Source organism: Pyrus communis, chromosome 2 (genome assembly GCF_041283825.1).
Source record: "Pyrus communis isolate YQ-2024b chromosome 2, ASM4128382v1, whole genome shotgun sequence".
In the NCBI taxonomy this organism is placed as follows: domain Eukaryota; kingdom Viridiplantae; phylum Streptophyta; class Magnoliopsida; order Rosales; family Rosaceae; genus Pyrus; species Pyrus communis.
In genome coordinates, this window is record NC_142566.1 from 27,846,705 (window position 1) to 27,861,987 (window position 15,283).

At 39.3% G+C, this 15,283-nt stretch overlaps 2 protein-coding genes and 1 long non-coding RNA gene across 8 annotated transcripts; 1 reads left to right on the top strand and 2 right to left on the bottom strand.

The window, feature by feature from the left end:
• Positions 1-1,350: 1,350 nt before the first annotated feature.
• On the bottom strand, positions 1,351-2,927 carry LOC148698866 (uncharacterized). The gene is made up of 2 exons (XR_015952372.1): positions 2,707-2,927; positions 1,351-1,774 (listed from the first exon to the last, which is right to left on the bottom strand). It is a non-coding gene; the product is annotated as an uncharacterized LOC148698866 (long non-coding RNA).
• A 795-nt stretch (positions 2,928-3,722) lies between these two features.
• Positions 3,723-11,702, top strand: LOC137747312 (uncharacterized). Of its 5 annotated transcripts, none has more exons than XM_068487403.2 (19): positions 3,723-4,816; positions 5,012-5,489; positions 5,907-5,994; positions 6,100-6,281; positions 6,482-6,618; positions 6,964-7,030; positions 7,255-7,420; positions 7,546-7,654; positions 7,754-7,829; positions 7,915-8,097; positions 8,186-8,346; positions 8,475-8,580; positions 8,924-9,128; positions 9,238-9,524; positions 9,703-9,827; positions 10,175-10,319; positions 10,419-10,511; positions 10,645-10,718; positions 10,983-11,702. In XM_068487403.2, the coding sequence occupies exons 1-19, from the start codon at positions 3,822-3,824 to the stop codon at positions 11,335-11,337; spliced, it is 4,032 nt and encodes a 1,343-aa protein (XP_068343504.2). In that variant the 5' UTR covers positions 3,723-3,821; the 3' UTR covers positions 11,338-11,702. The 5 variants fall into 5 exon arrangements, with proteins under 5 accessions (XP_068343504.2, XP_088546183.1, XP_068343505.2 ...); XM_088690057.1 differs by having other exon boundaries at positions 10,175-10,313; XM_068487404.2 differs by having other exon boundaries at positions 9,706-9,827.
• Positions 11,703-11,787: 85 nt separating this feature from the next.
• Positions 11,788-14,884, bottom strand: LOC137747313 (actin-related protein 6). Of its 2 annotated transcripts, none has more exons than XM_068487406.2 (8): positions 14,098-14,884; positions 13,572-13,788; positions 13,419-13,482; positions 12,960-13,044; positions 12,819-12,869; positions 12,660-12,722; positions 12,419-12,567; positions 11,788-12,295 (listed from the first exon to the last, which is right to left on the bottom strand). In XM_068487406.2, the coding sequence occupies exons 1-7, from the start codon at positions 14,772-14,774 to the stop codon at positions 12,441-12,443; spliced, it is 1,284 nt and encodes a 427-aa protein (XP_068343507.2). In that variant the 5' UTR covers positions 14,775-14,884; the 3' UTR covers positions 11,788-12,295; positions 12,419-12,440. The 2 variants fall into 2 exon arrangements, with proteins under 2 accessions (XP_068343507.2, XP_088546185.1); XM_088690059.1 differs by having other exon boundaries at positions 11,788-12,298.
• Between the last annotated feature and the right edge of the window lie 399 nt (positions 14,885-15,283).

Consider the following 15,283-nt stretch of genomic DNA (forward strand, 5'->3'; position numbering starts at 1 on the left):
TGATAGATCTACACCTGACCATTGTCTCGTAATACCGACATGTTATCGAAACAATATCAAGAGTGTTGATAGTTAGCCTTTAATTTTGTAAATAACATACATCATGATGCATAGATATTATGAGTATCATTGATTAAACTAAATCAACATTTCAAAGTTTAATTCATGACTAGCTACTAATCACATCAAAACTGTCTCTGACTTAACCACTTCCAAAATCCAGCAAGCTTGGAGTTCTATCAAGTTTTCAATGTGGGACTTACATTCATCTCAATTTAAAAAATAAACTTGAACAAGGTTGTTCAACCACATTATTTATACGACATTATTCTCACTCACAAAAGCACAGAATTCGTGTTTTAGTTTCATCCAACTCTATTCTAATCTTATTCATTATAAGAGGAATCCGGATCCTTGCCGGATCCTCTTTGTGAGGATTCCCGGAATTCTTAAATCATATCCGTTTATTGTATATCGTGTAGCCATAAATCATTTTAAATATTTTTATTTAAAGTTAAATACAAACAGTACCTGACAATAATTGACGGCACAATGTACGATGAACAAACACGATTTACAAATTCCTAGAATTCTCATCAAAAGAATCTGGAGATCCTGGTTATAAGAGTTGTACTTGTGACAACCTTTTCAGAATAATTAGTTAAATACAATACCATTCGACTCCATATTCATTGTTAAAGTTACCCTAATCATACAACCCGGAATAGGATTCTCTTCGGATCCTCTTTGTGAGGATCCAGATGATCAATCAATCGTGTCCGTTTATCGTATATCGTGCAGTTAGAAATCATTTTAAAATTTTAATTTAAAATTGAATATAAATAGTACTAACGAAAATTAATCACACGATGTATGATAAACGAACACAATTAATTGATATCTGGATCCTCATAAAGAAAATCTGAAAAGAATACTTGTCCGTACAACCCTACCAAAATTATTAGTGAAATGTTAGGACGGACCACAATGTTGATAAACCTTAATTTAATCTTTGTCATGCAGGTGAAAAGGAAAGCTTCCAAACGTTTCTTTGTTTTTTTGGTTTTTGTTTTTACGTACCAAATGTATTCAAAATTTCAACATTGTATTTTAATTTTGCCATGGCCCACAGAGAAAGCTACAGTCTGAATTGGTCGCCATAAATGTTGATTCAATGGAATTCCTCGCTTTCAAGAATTGACAGATCGAGAAATTTGAATCGTTCAAATGGAGGAGAGAGATCTAAATCCTTAATTTGTATGAAGTTGACGAATAGATGGACTAATAAGGACTGTAGAATTTAAAATGAATGATCCGAATCTTCGAATCATTCCCCTCCAGACACAAAGGTTCAAATAAAATCTCAATTTGATTCAATGAACATTGTTTTCATCTCCTTTTCAACAGAACAGGGCCATTGGATTACTGAACCATATTCAATTGGACCATTGTTATGGATTAGACCCTTAACTCCGACGACTCTCTTCTGCATCACCATGCCATCAAGCCCAATGTTTGAAGAAATTCTGTCCGGATGAATCACATCACTCGTTCAATCAAAACATAAAAATTATCTAAGCGCATTCGTTCCACCCCATCGACCCCTCTTTTAGTCTCACTCGCTAAATCTTTGGTCGGATAACCATACTATATGAGCGTCCATGCCAAAAACTTCCTCCATCACTGGGAAAGTAAGCGCATATTATTTCATAATTCAACTCGAAGTGTAATGCTTGAGGCTGAATAGAATAAGGTCATTTCTTTGTAAGAGTGCCTGAACATAAACAAATATTATACAATTTATACTATTCCAAATTTTAACTAGCATTAATTAAAGGGAACTTTAACGAAAAATCATTTTTTTACACTAAAAAATCAAGGGTAAAGTACAAAAAACAACCTTAACTATTGGTGTCACGACAATTTCATACCTAAAATTGACAATATCATACATCATCTTACGAATTTGTGACAATGTCAGACCTTTTTTTGTTAAGTGCTGACATAACTTGATTCGGAACCCACTTTCTATTAAAAAATTATTAAAAAGTAAAAAAAAATATTTAATATTTTTAAATATTAAAATAATAAATAAAAGTATAAAATAAAAAATAAAAAATAAAAACTTGGTCGTCCCTTCCCCCTTCTCTCTCTTCCCCATCTTCATCTTCTTCCTACTTAATCCTTAACACAAAAACAAAAAAAAAAAAAAAAAAAAAAAATTTGAAAACCCAACCCCCCCCCCCCAAGAGAAGGAGGAGGAAAAAAAAAAAAATGGAAACTGTAACCCAAAAAAAAAAAAAAAAAAAAATCCTAGAAGAAGGAAGAAGAAGGAGAAGAAGAAGGAGAAGGAGGAAGAAGAAAACCCATCAACTCAACCCCGCCCGCGGAAGAAGAAGAAGGAGGAGGCAAAGAGGAAGAAGAGGAGGAGGAGAAAAAAAAAAAAACCCAAACTGCAACCCAGAAGAATGAAGAAGAAGAAGGAAAAAAAATTAAAACATCCCCTCCTGTGGAAGAAGAAGAAGAAGAAGGAGAAAAGAAAAAAAAAAAAAAAAAAACAAACCCCAACCCGACCCAATTCGTCCCCCCCCCCCAACCAAGCCAACGCGCACTCATCTCTCCTCCCCCATCTTCATCTTCTTCCCCTTTCCCCTCTACCTGCAACTCAGAAACAATAAAATAAAATAAAAAAATAAAATTTCGAACCTAGTTTCGGCCCAAGAAGAAGAAAAACCCTCTCTGTCTCCTCCCCATCTTCATCTTCGTCCCCCTTTTCCCTCTACTTGCAACGCAAAAACAAAAAAAAAAAAAAAAAAAAAAACAAAAAACAAAAACAAAAAAAAACAAAAAACAAAAACAAAAAAAAAAATTCATACCCAGTTTCGGCCCAAGAAGAAGGAGAGAGAAGAAGAACGGGAAAAAAAAAAAAAAAAAAGTGACAAATCCAATTTCGGCCCAGGAGAAGAAGAAGAAGGAGGAGAGAGATGAACAAAAAAAAAATTGAAATTGGTGCGGGTGAAGGGAAGGGGATGCCGTACCCCTAGGAATTTTTTTTTTGTTTTTTTATTCTTAATTTTTTAATATTTAATTATTACAAATATATTTTATTATTTTTAATCTAGTTGGATAAGTGACTAGTCCCCGTCTCTTGTCACGTCAACACTTAACAAAAAAACTAACAGAAAAATTGACGGATGTATAAAACTGCCGTGACCTCAATAGTTGATGTAGTTTTTTGTACTTTACCCAAAAATCAATCTTGTTACTATTCACTTTACTCTTTATTTTGTCTTTATCGTTAAAACTCAAAGTTTTCAAGTTTTTTTCATTAATTTTTCTTTAATTAAATTATAGTAATAAAGTAAATAAAAAAAAAAAAATTATTAGCACTATAAGTATGCATTCTTCATAAATATATTTTTTAAATATAAAAATTTAGAATGTCAATATAATTCTTTAAATAACTACATTTTATAAAAATTTTAATGAAGGAGAAAATTACTTTAAGAAATGAAGAAGAATTAAAAAGAAACCTTACATTAACTATAATTTTAACAAATAATATGTAGACAATGCTTTACAGCATTTACAGAAAACATTATGTCTATAGACAGATTCAATCCCCTTTTTTTTCTCTAAATAATTAATTATTTAATTTACTAACATTTACAATATATATATATATATATATTTTTTTTTTTATTTATTTATAAATAAAAAATAAAGATGAAAACACCGAACGTTGTTCTCGCTGTGTGTCCGAAATGTCGATATACTTGAAGTCGCAGCGGTAGACGAAGAAAGTCGGACACAACGCAACAATGTCGAGCCCTAGAGCTTCGACGGCGTCCACGGTCCAGGACTGTTGGGACTGCATGCTGCCGGGCCCGCCCAGCCGCAACAACTTCGGATCCGCCGACCTTAGCCTCTCCGGCCTCCTCGCATTCCCCTCCGGCAGCTCCATCTCCGTCCTCGATGCCCGCTCAATGCAGCTCGTTGTCAGCATCCCTATGCCACCTCCCACATCCTCCTCCACGTCATCGTCTCTCTCGCCTTTCGTCACCTCCGTCCGCTGGACCCCGCTCCCTCTCCGCCGCGACCTCCTCTCCACCGAGCCTTCCAGCTCCCACCTCCTCCTCTCCGCCGGCGATCGCCAGGGCCGCATCGCCCTCCTCGACCTCCGCCTCAAGTCTCCCGTCCTCTGGTTTGATACCGACTCCTCCCCCTCCAAACTCGCCATCCAGGACCTCGCGTGGGTCCAGGCCCGACCCGACTCCTACCTCCTCGCCTCCATCTCCGGATTCTCCTCCCTCTCCCTCTACAACAGCTCCACCGGCCGATGCTTCTGGAAATACGACGCGGCGCCTGAAATTCTCTCCTGCATCCGCTGTGACCCCTTCGATTCGCGCCATTTCTGTGTCGTCGGGCTCAAAGGATTCCTGCTCTCTGTCACCGTGTTAGGCGAGACAGAATCCGATGTCGTCATCAAGGAGCTTCAGATTCGGACTGACTCCACCGAGTTGCTGAAGCTGGAGAGGGACTTGGCCGGTGGAGTCTCCGGGAACTCGTCGTCGGCCTCGGCGGCGTTCCCGATCTACGCCGTGAGGTTCGCATTCTCGCCACAGTGGCGGCACATTCTTTTCGTCTCGTTCCCGAGGGAGCTGGTGGTGTTCGATTTGCAGTATGAGACGCCGCTTTTCTCTGCCACATTGCCTCGCGGCTGCGGCAAGCTTCTCGATGTGCTTCCGGATCCGAATCACGAGTTCCTCTACTGCGCTCATCTTGACGGGAAGCTCAGTACTTGGCGCCGAAAAGAGTGAGTCTTTTGAAATTCGATTGATTGTGGCCTTTTCAATTTCCATTGATCAAATGTAGGATGTAGAATGTGAAATTGTATTGGAATCTATAGGCATTTGAACCATTTTCGGGCAAAGTTTATGAAGTGTTTAGATCAAAAAACCGAAATGTAGTAATGTATTATACTTATTATGCATATTGTATATGTGTGCAGAGGAGAGCAGGTACACATAATGTGTTCAATGGAAGAGCTGATGCCGTCAATTGGCACATCTGTCCCTTCTCCTTCGTTGCTTGCTCTTGTCATCTCCCAATCAGATTCGACCCTCCAGAATGTCGGCAAGATTTACTCTGATGATGTGCCTCATTCTCCTTTCCCTGACGTGGATTTCGATAATCCTTTTGATTTCTGTGATGAACCTCTTCTTGTTTCTAAAACGCATTTGATCTCAATTTCTGATGATGGAAAAATATGGAACTGGCTTTTGACTGCTGAAGGGCTTGAAGATAATCGAAAGGATGACACAAACTTGGGTATCAGTGAAGTGCCAGTTCCTGGGACAAATACAAACATTATAGTTTCTTCTACCGGAGGACTTGACATGGAAGCCGGTAAACAAATAGAAAAGATCAGTGGTGATAGAAGCCGACCTTCAAATTCTATTGTCAGCCATACAGACTTGTCACTAAAGGTTCATTTGTAGTTTCTTCCAACTTTTATTTTTTCATGGTTAATGGTTTTAACTGGATGGTTTTCTGGCTGGAGAATATAGTATAACTTGAACAATGGATGTGACTTGGATCAGTAGATGTAATTCCCACTCGCCGTCTTATTAAATATATCTATGTATTAATTGGTACACAACTTTGTTTAGATAACCCAAAACGACACACACGCCCACCCGTACATGTACACAGGCGCTATAACATATGTTTTTTATCGTTGCATATAGTTCAGAACACAGCTGGTTTTGTTTTGTGTACTTTCTGTCATATCTATCCGTAAATTCAGTTCATTCAAAATGACATATAAGTTTGCAACCAATCCCCGATATTGCAGATTTGAAACTACATGCCTGCATGCTTACAAAGCCAACTTACTGATGCAGATTAGCTTAGTTGGACAGCTTCAGCTTCTTTCTTCAGCAGTGACTATGCTAGCTGTACCTTCACCTTCTTCAACAGCTACTTTGGGCCGTTAGTTAATCTTGTCACTAATCTACTGTATATGTTGATTTTATATTTTGAGTTAGCATCATTTCGGAGAAATTATGATACCATGTAAGTTGATTATGTATGAAGGTGGGGGGAACTATCCTGTTGTAGCTGTTCCATTGGTTGCTTTGGGAACTCAAAGTGGGACAGTTGACGTTGTTGATGTTTCTGCCAATGCTGTCGCTGCAAGTTTTTCTGTTCATAATGGTACTGTTAGGGGATTAAGATGGCTTGGAAATTCCAGACTGGTTTCATTTTCATACAGTCAGGTACGTTGCGATGAATTCAAACATCACATTAATTGTTTGATGCATCTACTACTTAGTGCTTTTATGCTCAGCATTATCCTTGATTGGTATTTTTTCCTCTTTTTTTTCTATTTATAAATAATTATCAATGTGTGTTGATCATTATATGTAGCATGACTTTTTATTTTTTTTATTTTTTATTTTTATATATATATATTTAGGTGAGTGAAAAATCTGGAGGTTTCATCAACAGGCTCATTGTGACCTGTGCTAGAAGTGGCCTAAATAGACAATTCCGGATTTTGCAAAAGCCTGAACGTGCACCCATAAGAGCATTAAGAGCCTCATCCTCTGGGAGGTTGACTTCAGACCCAGATTCTTGTCTTTTTTTATGGTTATTAGTTGAGTCCTATATATTCTGTTCTGTGTCATGTTTTTGGTTTTATCAAATTTTAATGATACTTAGCTGAAAAGAAACTTGAAGTGTTCACTTTTGACTATACTTCGTCGTCTATTTTAGATATTAATTTAATAAAATATTTTTTGCTTCTTGGCTCAATATGGTAAATTGGACTATTTTGATCACATGTCTCTAACTTAGTGCTTTTTGCTTCCCCTTGCTTTCATACATCAGTTGTTATTCTTCATAGCTTCCTGAGCTACACAATGTAACATTTTGCTTATGCTGTTGACAAAATGGCAGGTACCTTCTTATTTTACTTCGTGATGCACCAGTAGAGGTTTGGGCAATGACAAAGAGTCCTATAATGGTAAGTTTGCTATTTTCTTTGGTTATTTCACATTCCAACTTGACATATTTTCCAGAAAATGATTGTTTCAACTACATTAAACAGAAACCTCACGATTGTCAAAGCTCAAACTACTACGAAAGCATGCCTTTTCTTATTTTATGCATTTCACAACTTTTCGCAGTGGAGAGGTTAAGATTTTGATTCCTCATCTTGGTATTTATTACGGTCTGTGTCTCGTGTAGCTTAGATCATTAGCTCTTCCATTTACGGTTTTGGAATGGACCCTCCCAGCAGTTCCCCGACCTGCTCAAAATGGACCTGCTAAGCAATCATCATCATCCCCCAAAGATCACACATCTGTGGCATCAGATGGGACATCCTCTCCAACAAAGGCATCATCTGATTCCAGTGAGCTTATTTACTTGATAAGCTTCTATAATATGTATACTGGTTTTTGGTCCATATGAGTTACTTCTGTATTATTGGATTGTATAAGTAAACAAAAATAAAGTTTCTTCTTCCCTGAAATGCAGAGAGCTCAGATGGATCTCAAGATGACACTTCTGAAAGCTTTGCATTTGCACTAGCAAATGGTGCTCTTGGTGTTTTTGAGGTTCATGGGAGAAGGATCCGTGACTTCAGGTGTATTTCTACTTTCAATCTTAGCATTTACCCTCGTATGAACTATTATTTCATGTCAATAAGTTTTTCTCATTGTGGTTCTTTGTTGCTTGTTTCTAGACCGAAATGGCCTTCTTCTTCATTTATCTCATCGGATGGACTAATTACTGCCATGGCCTACCGGTTGCCTCATGTAGTATGTATCAAAAATTTTGTATTCTTTTCATCTAATTGGTATTTTATATCAGATCGTTTCAATATTTTCTGTAAATTATTTTCAGGTTATGGGGGACAGATCAGGAAATATTCGCTGGTGGGATGTAACTACTGGACATTCTTCTTCGTTTAACACTCACAGAGAAGGTATCCGGCGAATTAAATTCTCACCTGTTGTGCCTGGAGACCGCAGTAGGGGGCGCGTTGCTGTACTATTCTATGACAATAAATTTTCAGTATTTGACCTTGTAAGTATAAAAGAAATATTTATATGGTTTGTCTAGATGACTTTTCTTATCATTTTTCCATAACTCTCTACATGTTTTCTAATTGCAGGATTCTCCGGACCCATTAGCCAGTTCTCTTCTACAGCCTCAATTTCCTGGAACCCTTGTGTTGGAACTTGATTGGTTGCCTTTGCGGACTGACAAAAGTGATCCACTGTTATTGTGCATAGCTGGAGCTGATAGTAGCTTTCGCCTTGTTGAGATTAATATGTATGTTTCAAACTTTGTTGAGGAATTTCCTTATATCTCAGGTTATTTAAGTATTGGGGAGGGGGGAATGCGGATGGCCTGTATGGGAGTCGTCAGTTCTGTGCTTTAACAATCTTACTCTTATGCAGAATTGACAAAAAACTTGGTCATACCCACCAGCCCAGATCTATAAAAGAGAGGTTCCGTCCTATGCCTCTATGCTCTCCTATACTGCTTCCGACACCACATGCCCTGGTAACAATGATTTTTAATTTCCATTTTCCTTCTATTTTATTTCAGGATAGCAATATCTTATCTATTCCAGTTCTGTTGATTATTAGTCAATCGTGCCCTTTGACAACTGGAGTTTTATGTTCGTTCTTATATGCTAATCTGCAACCTTATGGACCTAGTTCTTGTTAGAAGAGAGTTCCTAACCAAATTGTATACTGAAAATAGCAGAATGTACTGGAAAAGTTGAGTGTGGTTCTGAATCAATAACCACATAGCCTACTTTATGTTTTATGTTTTATTGTTAACAGAAGATAGTAGAGATTCAGTTTTGACCAACTGGAATTTATTGATTTCTTTGTTACAGGCATTAAGAGTGATCTTACAATTGGGTGTCGAGCCCTCTTGGTTTAATACTTGCAGTACGACTTTAGATAAGAGGCCTCACAAAATTCCAGGGACTCCCAAGTCCAATGGGGATCTTCGAAGTTACATGATCGATTTACCACCTATTGGTGACCCTGTGGTACCAGAATTGCTGCTTAAAGTCTTAGAACCTTATCGTAAAGAAGGTGGGTCCTCTGTGTTTCTTGTGATGTTTCTACTCATGCGGAGCTATATCTAAGTGTCGTATTATTTTGTGTTCTTTTCTCTTATATTATAAATGTTATATTTCCCCAGGCTGCATACTGGATGATGAGAGGGCAAAATTATATGCAATGGTGGTTAACAAAGGTTTTTCTGTGAGATTTGCTTTTGCTGCTGCAATTTTTGGTGAATCCTCAGAAGCTCTTTTCTGGCTACAACTGCCTCATGCTCTTAACCATTTGATGAATAAGATGGTAAATAAGTCTCCACAAAAAACCCCTGCGTCAGCACCCATTCCAGAGATTGATGATGCATCTATGCTGAGTAGGATAACATCAAAAGGAAAGTCAGTGTCTGGAACAGAAAAGAAAGATGAAATGGTAAGCGACATTTCTGGATGATATTATTCTCAAGTTTTGTGTACAAGTTTTTAAGCTAGGTCGCTACGTTACCTCACATCTCTCCTATATCTTGTGCTCTTCAATTCTAACTGTTGTGTGATTTTTTCCTCCACATAAGCTTTGAACATCTCTGTAATTTATCGACTTCTATGGTTAGCAGAATCAAGGTCAGCTCAGGTTATTGGCTTTTGAGCCAGAGGATTTATGGGCAAATGCCAGTGAACGCATTCCTTGGCATGAGAAGTTGGAGGGAGAAGATGCTATTCAGAATCGTGTACATGAGTGAGTATTCCATATCATTCTTATTTCTTAGAAGAACTGCCAAACTAACTGCTGAGTATGTTTAAGTAAGAGTTGATGCAGGCTGGTTTAGTTGCTATTGGTTGAATATTTAATTGCTTGGTAGAATTCCATATGTTTCAAAGCATATAAGCACATGTGCATGAGAAAATGTACAGGAAACCTAATTTTTGCCAAGTTCCATCCTTCCTGTCATCTTCGTCTCTGGCAACATGCCAAATACCCAAATTGCCCAGTTACTTGTACATGTAAAACTTTAGGCTTCAAAAAGAAAGCAAAATTTTCCATTTCGGAGGTTTTTGATTTACTTTATGTTCTTGATGATATAGGCTTGTCTCAGTTGGCAACTTAGAAGCTGCGGTTAGTTTATTGCTTTCCACTCCTCCGGAGAGCAATTACTTCTCTGCAAATGCTTTACGCGCTGTAGCTCTTTCTTCTGCCGTGTCAAAGTCTCTCCTTGAACTTGCCGTCAAGGTGTTTTAACTTACTTGGATCAACTCATGGCATCAAATGCATGTTATCGCTGGAATAAAGTTGTTTGTCTCAGGATTTTCAATACTTTTATATTATTAGGTTGTTGCAGCCAACATGGTCAGGACTGACAGGTCGTTGTCTGGTACTCATCTTCTTTGCGCTGTTGGAAGGTATCAGGAAGCGTGTTCTCAGGTTAGGTTCTGCTTTACACAAATTTACTGCAAACCCAGTTAACTAAGTTGTGAGATTTCTTTTGATATCAAGCACTAAAAAATGGTTTACACGACGCTTTTATGTACTAATTACTATGTCATCTGTTATGCAGCTACAAGATGCTGGGTGCTGGACTGATGCTGCAACTTTAGCTGCTACGCATTTAAAAGGATCCGACCATGCAAGGTTATTTGCTTTCTTTTTATCGTTTCTGAGGCCTCCTTTGTCATCTCCAGTTTCATCTGTGTACTTTAATTGATTAGCTTGCTATTTTAAGCCTTCCCGGTATATTTCTTTTGATATCACAAATCCATAATGTGTCTTCACTTTATGTAAACTCATTGGTCATCACCATCTTTGCGGCTTACCTTTTGCCTAACTTGCACGATTACTAGTCCCCTGATTTTTGTCGTTATGGTAGCTGAGTTGTGCGTATTGATGTTCTTCCAGGGTGTTGCTAAGATGGGCTTCGCACGTCCTTCGTGCTGAACACAACATATGGAGGGCCCTCATTTTGTATGTTGCAGCTGGTGCACTACAAGAGGCGTTGGCAGCACTTCGTGAGGCCCAACAACCTGACACGGCCGCTATGTTCATCCTTGCTTGCCGAGAAGTTCATGCCAACTTAATCTCTGATTTAAGCAACTGCGACGATGAATCTAGTTCTTTGATCAAGGACAAGCTGCTCAACTTGCCTGCGTTAGGCCCTGAGAGCGAAGACGTTATGGCAGTCAGCGAATATTACGGGCAGTACCAAAGGAAACTGGTGCATCTATGCATGGACTCGCAACCATTCGCTGAATGAAGGGATCGGCCCTAGTCACTTGATTACAATCCAGTCCTTTAACTTGTCCATATTTTACATTGCATACGGTTCGACGTTAGGTTAAATTTGAAGCAGGTTGAAGAAATCCCTTGTATCGTACAATGCTCTTACGGGAGCCAGGACACGAAAAATCGATTTCTTGGGGGTAGTAATCGACTGGGAGAGGAGTATATGGTATATTACTCGAAAATGTTGTAAGCGTAGAAAAATTTTCAGAGGACAAATCTCAAAGTATAGGAAATTTTTTTGGTAGAAAATGTATGTAATGATGTTATTTCTTCATTACGAAAAGAGATCGAATGCTATGCTATTTGGAATTTTACTATTAAATATTTCTTTTTCAAGATGCTGAGGGGCAGGAGCTCGTATGGAATACGCTAATATGTCAACGATAGTGCCATTCATACACCTAATTTTGCCTTCTGCACCTTTGTTAATTTTTTGTCATATCTTGAATTCATTCAATCTGATAGTCGAAAATGCTTTGAATCGCTTGAATCTTGGGTGTGCTTTAATACGATATGTTTTTCACCTTGATTTGGACCGCTAGATTAAAGCTTACAGAAAGCTGAGATCAAATACGACTTTGATTTAAAAGACACCCGGATGCAGCTTCTGACGGCCAAGGAGTCGCCGTCTCCTGGACACTTCCTCTGATACGCAAATCCAGTCCACAACAATAATCGGTTCTCTGGATAGGGTAGGCAGGCTTCCGTGGCAAGTGGGACGAACCTCAAATCTTCCAGCTCGATTTCTACCAACAAAGACGTCGGGAAAAAAATGTTTGTGTTAGTTGCGAGCGTGCCACTGCTAGTACTTGAAGCTGCGAAGCCTGCTTCTACTTCCTTTTCTTCAGCGGTGACTGGTGAATGGTGACAACAAAAAGTGACAGGCGCATTAGCTGCATTTTCCCTTGTGGACTATTTGCTTGCCAAAGCTGCTGTCCAGAAAATTTAAAACGGGTGATATAGTTTAACTCCATCACTAATAATCTTCTCAACCAAACAGAACGACACGGTAAATTACAGTGAAAGGTGATGATGGTCTTCAGATAGCATACCCTTCAAGATTAAATGCACTTGTTAAAAGAATCTCCTGCGACACCGAGCAGATCCAAGCTCCTCGTACTCAGCCTTAGTGACACACACTGCTTCAAAATCCGGACTTGATGCTAAGATAGATCCTCCCCTCCAAACGCTTAGTATGGGGCTGGAGAAACATGAAATTTTTTAATAAAACGTCAAGTGGTATCATTTTTTTTAAGTCGAAAAAATGCAAGTAGGTATAAGGAGAAACGTTACTCTTCTTGAGGAGTTATCTTCACTGGATAGTCATCAGGAACAAGAGGCCGCAGCTCCCTCTCTCTGCAAAATATCAATAAAAACTTAAAAGTCTGAAAGAATGTTTTCGTATGAATTTTGATCTTGCACATTTAAATGGAAAAGTGACCAGTGCCATACAGTCTATCAGCTAGTCGAGGAAATAGAGTGCTTCCACCTGTTAAGAGAATGCTGCCAACGCAACTCAGACACGTTAGTAAGTATCAAAAAACGAAGTCTTTTCTATTTTCCTCAAGAAAAATGCAGAGCTTGAAAGGTCACTTTTCATAAAGTACAGGCTGTAGATGTGGTGGGCAGGAACTGACAGCTCGAACAATACACTCTGCTAGTCCAGCCTGATTCATTCCTGCGAAAACAGGCCCAAGTTAGCACTTCCCTTCGCACTAAGCATATAGTTCCGAACGGACTGAGTAAAGATCAACACTGACTATCCCCATATTACTATACCACACGCCATCACTTTGTATTAAAACAGCTAAAGAACATATTTCCAATGCTATGCTCTACAAATATCAACAACTTGCGAAAGCTGACCAGTAGTAATAAGCGCCAACCAACATGAACCCGAAAAGGAGATTATAACATTGATTCAGTAACACATAATCCAACGTATATGCATAAAAAGAGTAAACAAAAACCCCAAATTGAAGCATGAAACAAGAATGCAAAAAGTAAACAAAAACCCCAAATTGAAACAAGAAACAAGAATGCAAAACAAACCCAGATCAGCAGGATGGAAGATCATCTCCGGCACTAGGAACCTTTCATTTGTCAGGTCAAATTCCTACAAGAAAACCACCAAACCACACTCAAAACTAGTAAACAAACAAAGCAGTTGTTCAATTCGTTCAAACACACAAGAGAAAAGTTTACATTCTTGCTCAAATCAATCTTCTTTCGATTCACCAACTTGTCTGTAACCTCCATCCGATCCAAATCCATCTTCTTCTCCACATCTGTAAGTTTGTCACCATCTCTCAAAGCCAAGTATCTCTTCGCCTCCTCTGGGTTCTTAACAAACCCCTTTGTGTGCGTAATGCCGTCAGGCAACACATAAGTGCACCTGAAAAGATTGTCCTTCCCATGTTTCCTAAACACCCATTTCAAAACAACAAAAACCCTGTCAAGATTTCAGTTAAACGGACCAGCGGCCAACTACTAATAACACCGATACTATCCCCATTATGGGTCGAATCACTCATTACCACCCACTAGCACAGCAAGGGTGGAATTTTATCACAAAAGGCCTCAATGTCATTAAGGGTATAATCACTCACTCATTACATATTGTTCAATTTTGGGACATGAGATTCTTGTCTCTTCAACAAACCCACAACCAAAATCAAATTAAATTCAGAAATCCTAACAAAAAAAAAAAAAATTAAGAAAAGCTACATACTTTGCAATCTGGAGGTCACGATCAACGTCCATGGAAACAAAGCAGAGCTTCTCCTTAACATCGTCGATGAGAAACGTTTCGTCCATGACATTGACGGAGCGGTAAGAGACGAGCTCCTTGAGGTAATTGGTCAATGCCTTGCCGCCCAAATCGATCCGCTTGGCGGCGTAGTTGATGGTGAAGTTCTGGAAGACCGGGGCGGCGTGCGTGAAGGAGAAGCCGCAGTCGACGACGAGGCTGCACTGCGCCTTGATTTGGCGGCGGCTGGCCTCGCAAAGGTGGGCGAGGGAGGGGGAGTTCGCGACATAGAGCGCCGAGAAGTTGAAGTCCTCGAAGACGAGCTCGTCGGTGGCGCGTTGGATGGAGGGGAGGGCGAAGAGGGGCTCCGTCAGGAGGAGGTAGGATTGAGCCGGGTTGACCCGAAGGAGGGAGGAGAAGAGGTTAGCCCAGATCTCCCGCTGGAGGTCCGGGTTTATTAGGTAGCCGCGGTCGATTGGGCGGCGGACGGCGGCGGAGGTGAGGTCCATGGGCTCGGTGGGGGAGGGGTGGACCCATTTCTTGGAGGATATCGGGCGGTACACACAGTTGGGTATAATGGCCGAGGGTTCGCGCTCGCCGCCGAGGCCGGCTTTGATTAGGCCGCCGCCGTTGTCTAAGACGACGACGTTTTGATGCATATTCAGGTGCAGGGAGGTTGAGCCTTGGAGTGAATTGGCGCGAGGTTGAGGTTTTGGTGAGTGTCTGTGACCCGCTTGGGTTTAAGGAATTTTGTAATGTATAGTAGCAGACTTTTTTTTTTTATTTATTCATTTTCTTTAAAAAGCGGATCTCTTCTACAAGATCGTTGGATTAAATGATCCGGATATTTGAAATTTCATCCAATAATTCACTTATTTTGACCCCTTAAAATCTATAATAATTTTTAACGTTGGATAAAATTTCAAAAATCCGGATCACTTAATTCGATAATCTTTATGAAAAAAATCCGGAGATGATCTCTTCTCCTTTAAAAACCCATAAATTATAAACTGCAACTTTTACCAGAAAAAAGTTTAAAACTCATGACACTACGGCAATACATCAAGTGCAAAAATAAAATGGCTGAGCCTAAAACATTTTACTTAAAAACGCACATAGAAGATTTTGAAAAATCTATTTTTTTATTGTTCACAAAAACTGTGAAACC

Bases quoted from the DNA above. Each gene is read 5' to 3' on its own strand.
- LOC137747313 (XM_068487406.2), bottom strand. From the start codon at position 14,774: ATGCATCAAAACGTCGTCGTCTTAGACAACGGCGGCGGCCTAATCAAA. The intron at 13,045-13,418 runs GTTTGTTTTGCA...CTGTTTTCGCAG, and splicing joins CTTCCATCCTGCTGATCTGG to GAATGAATCAGGCTGGACTA. The intron at 12,723-12,818 runs GTATGGCACTGG...GATATTTTGCAG, and splicing joins CCTCGACTAGCTGATAGACT to AGAGAGGGAGCTGCGGCCTC.
- LOC137747312 (XM_068487403.2), top strand. From the start codon at position 3,822: ATGTCGAGCCCTAGAGCTTCGACGGCGTCCACGGTCCAGGACTGTTGG. The intron at 5,490-5,906 runs GTTCATTTGTAG...TTACTGATGCAG, and splicing joins ATACAGACTTGTCACTAAAG to ATTAGCTTAGTTGGACAGCT. The intron at 7,655-7,753 runs GTGTATTTCTAC...GCTTGTTTCTAG, and splicing joins AGAAGGATCCGTGACTTCAG to ACCGAAATGGCCTTCTTCTT.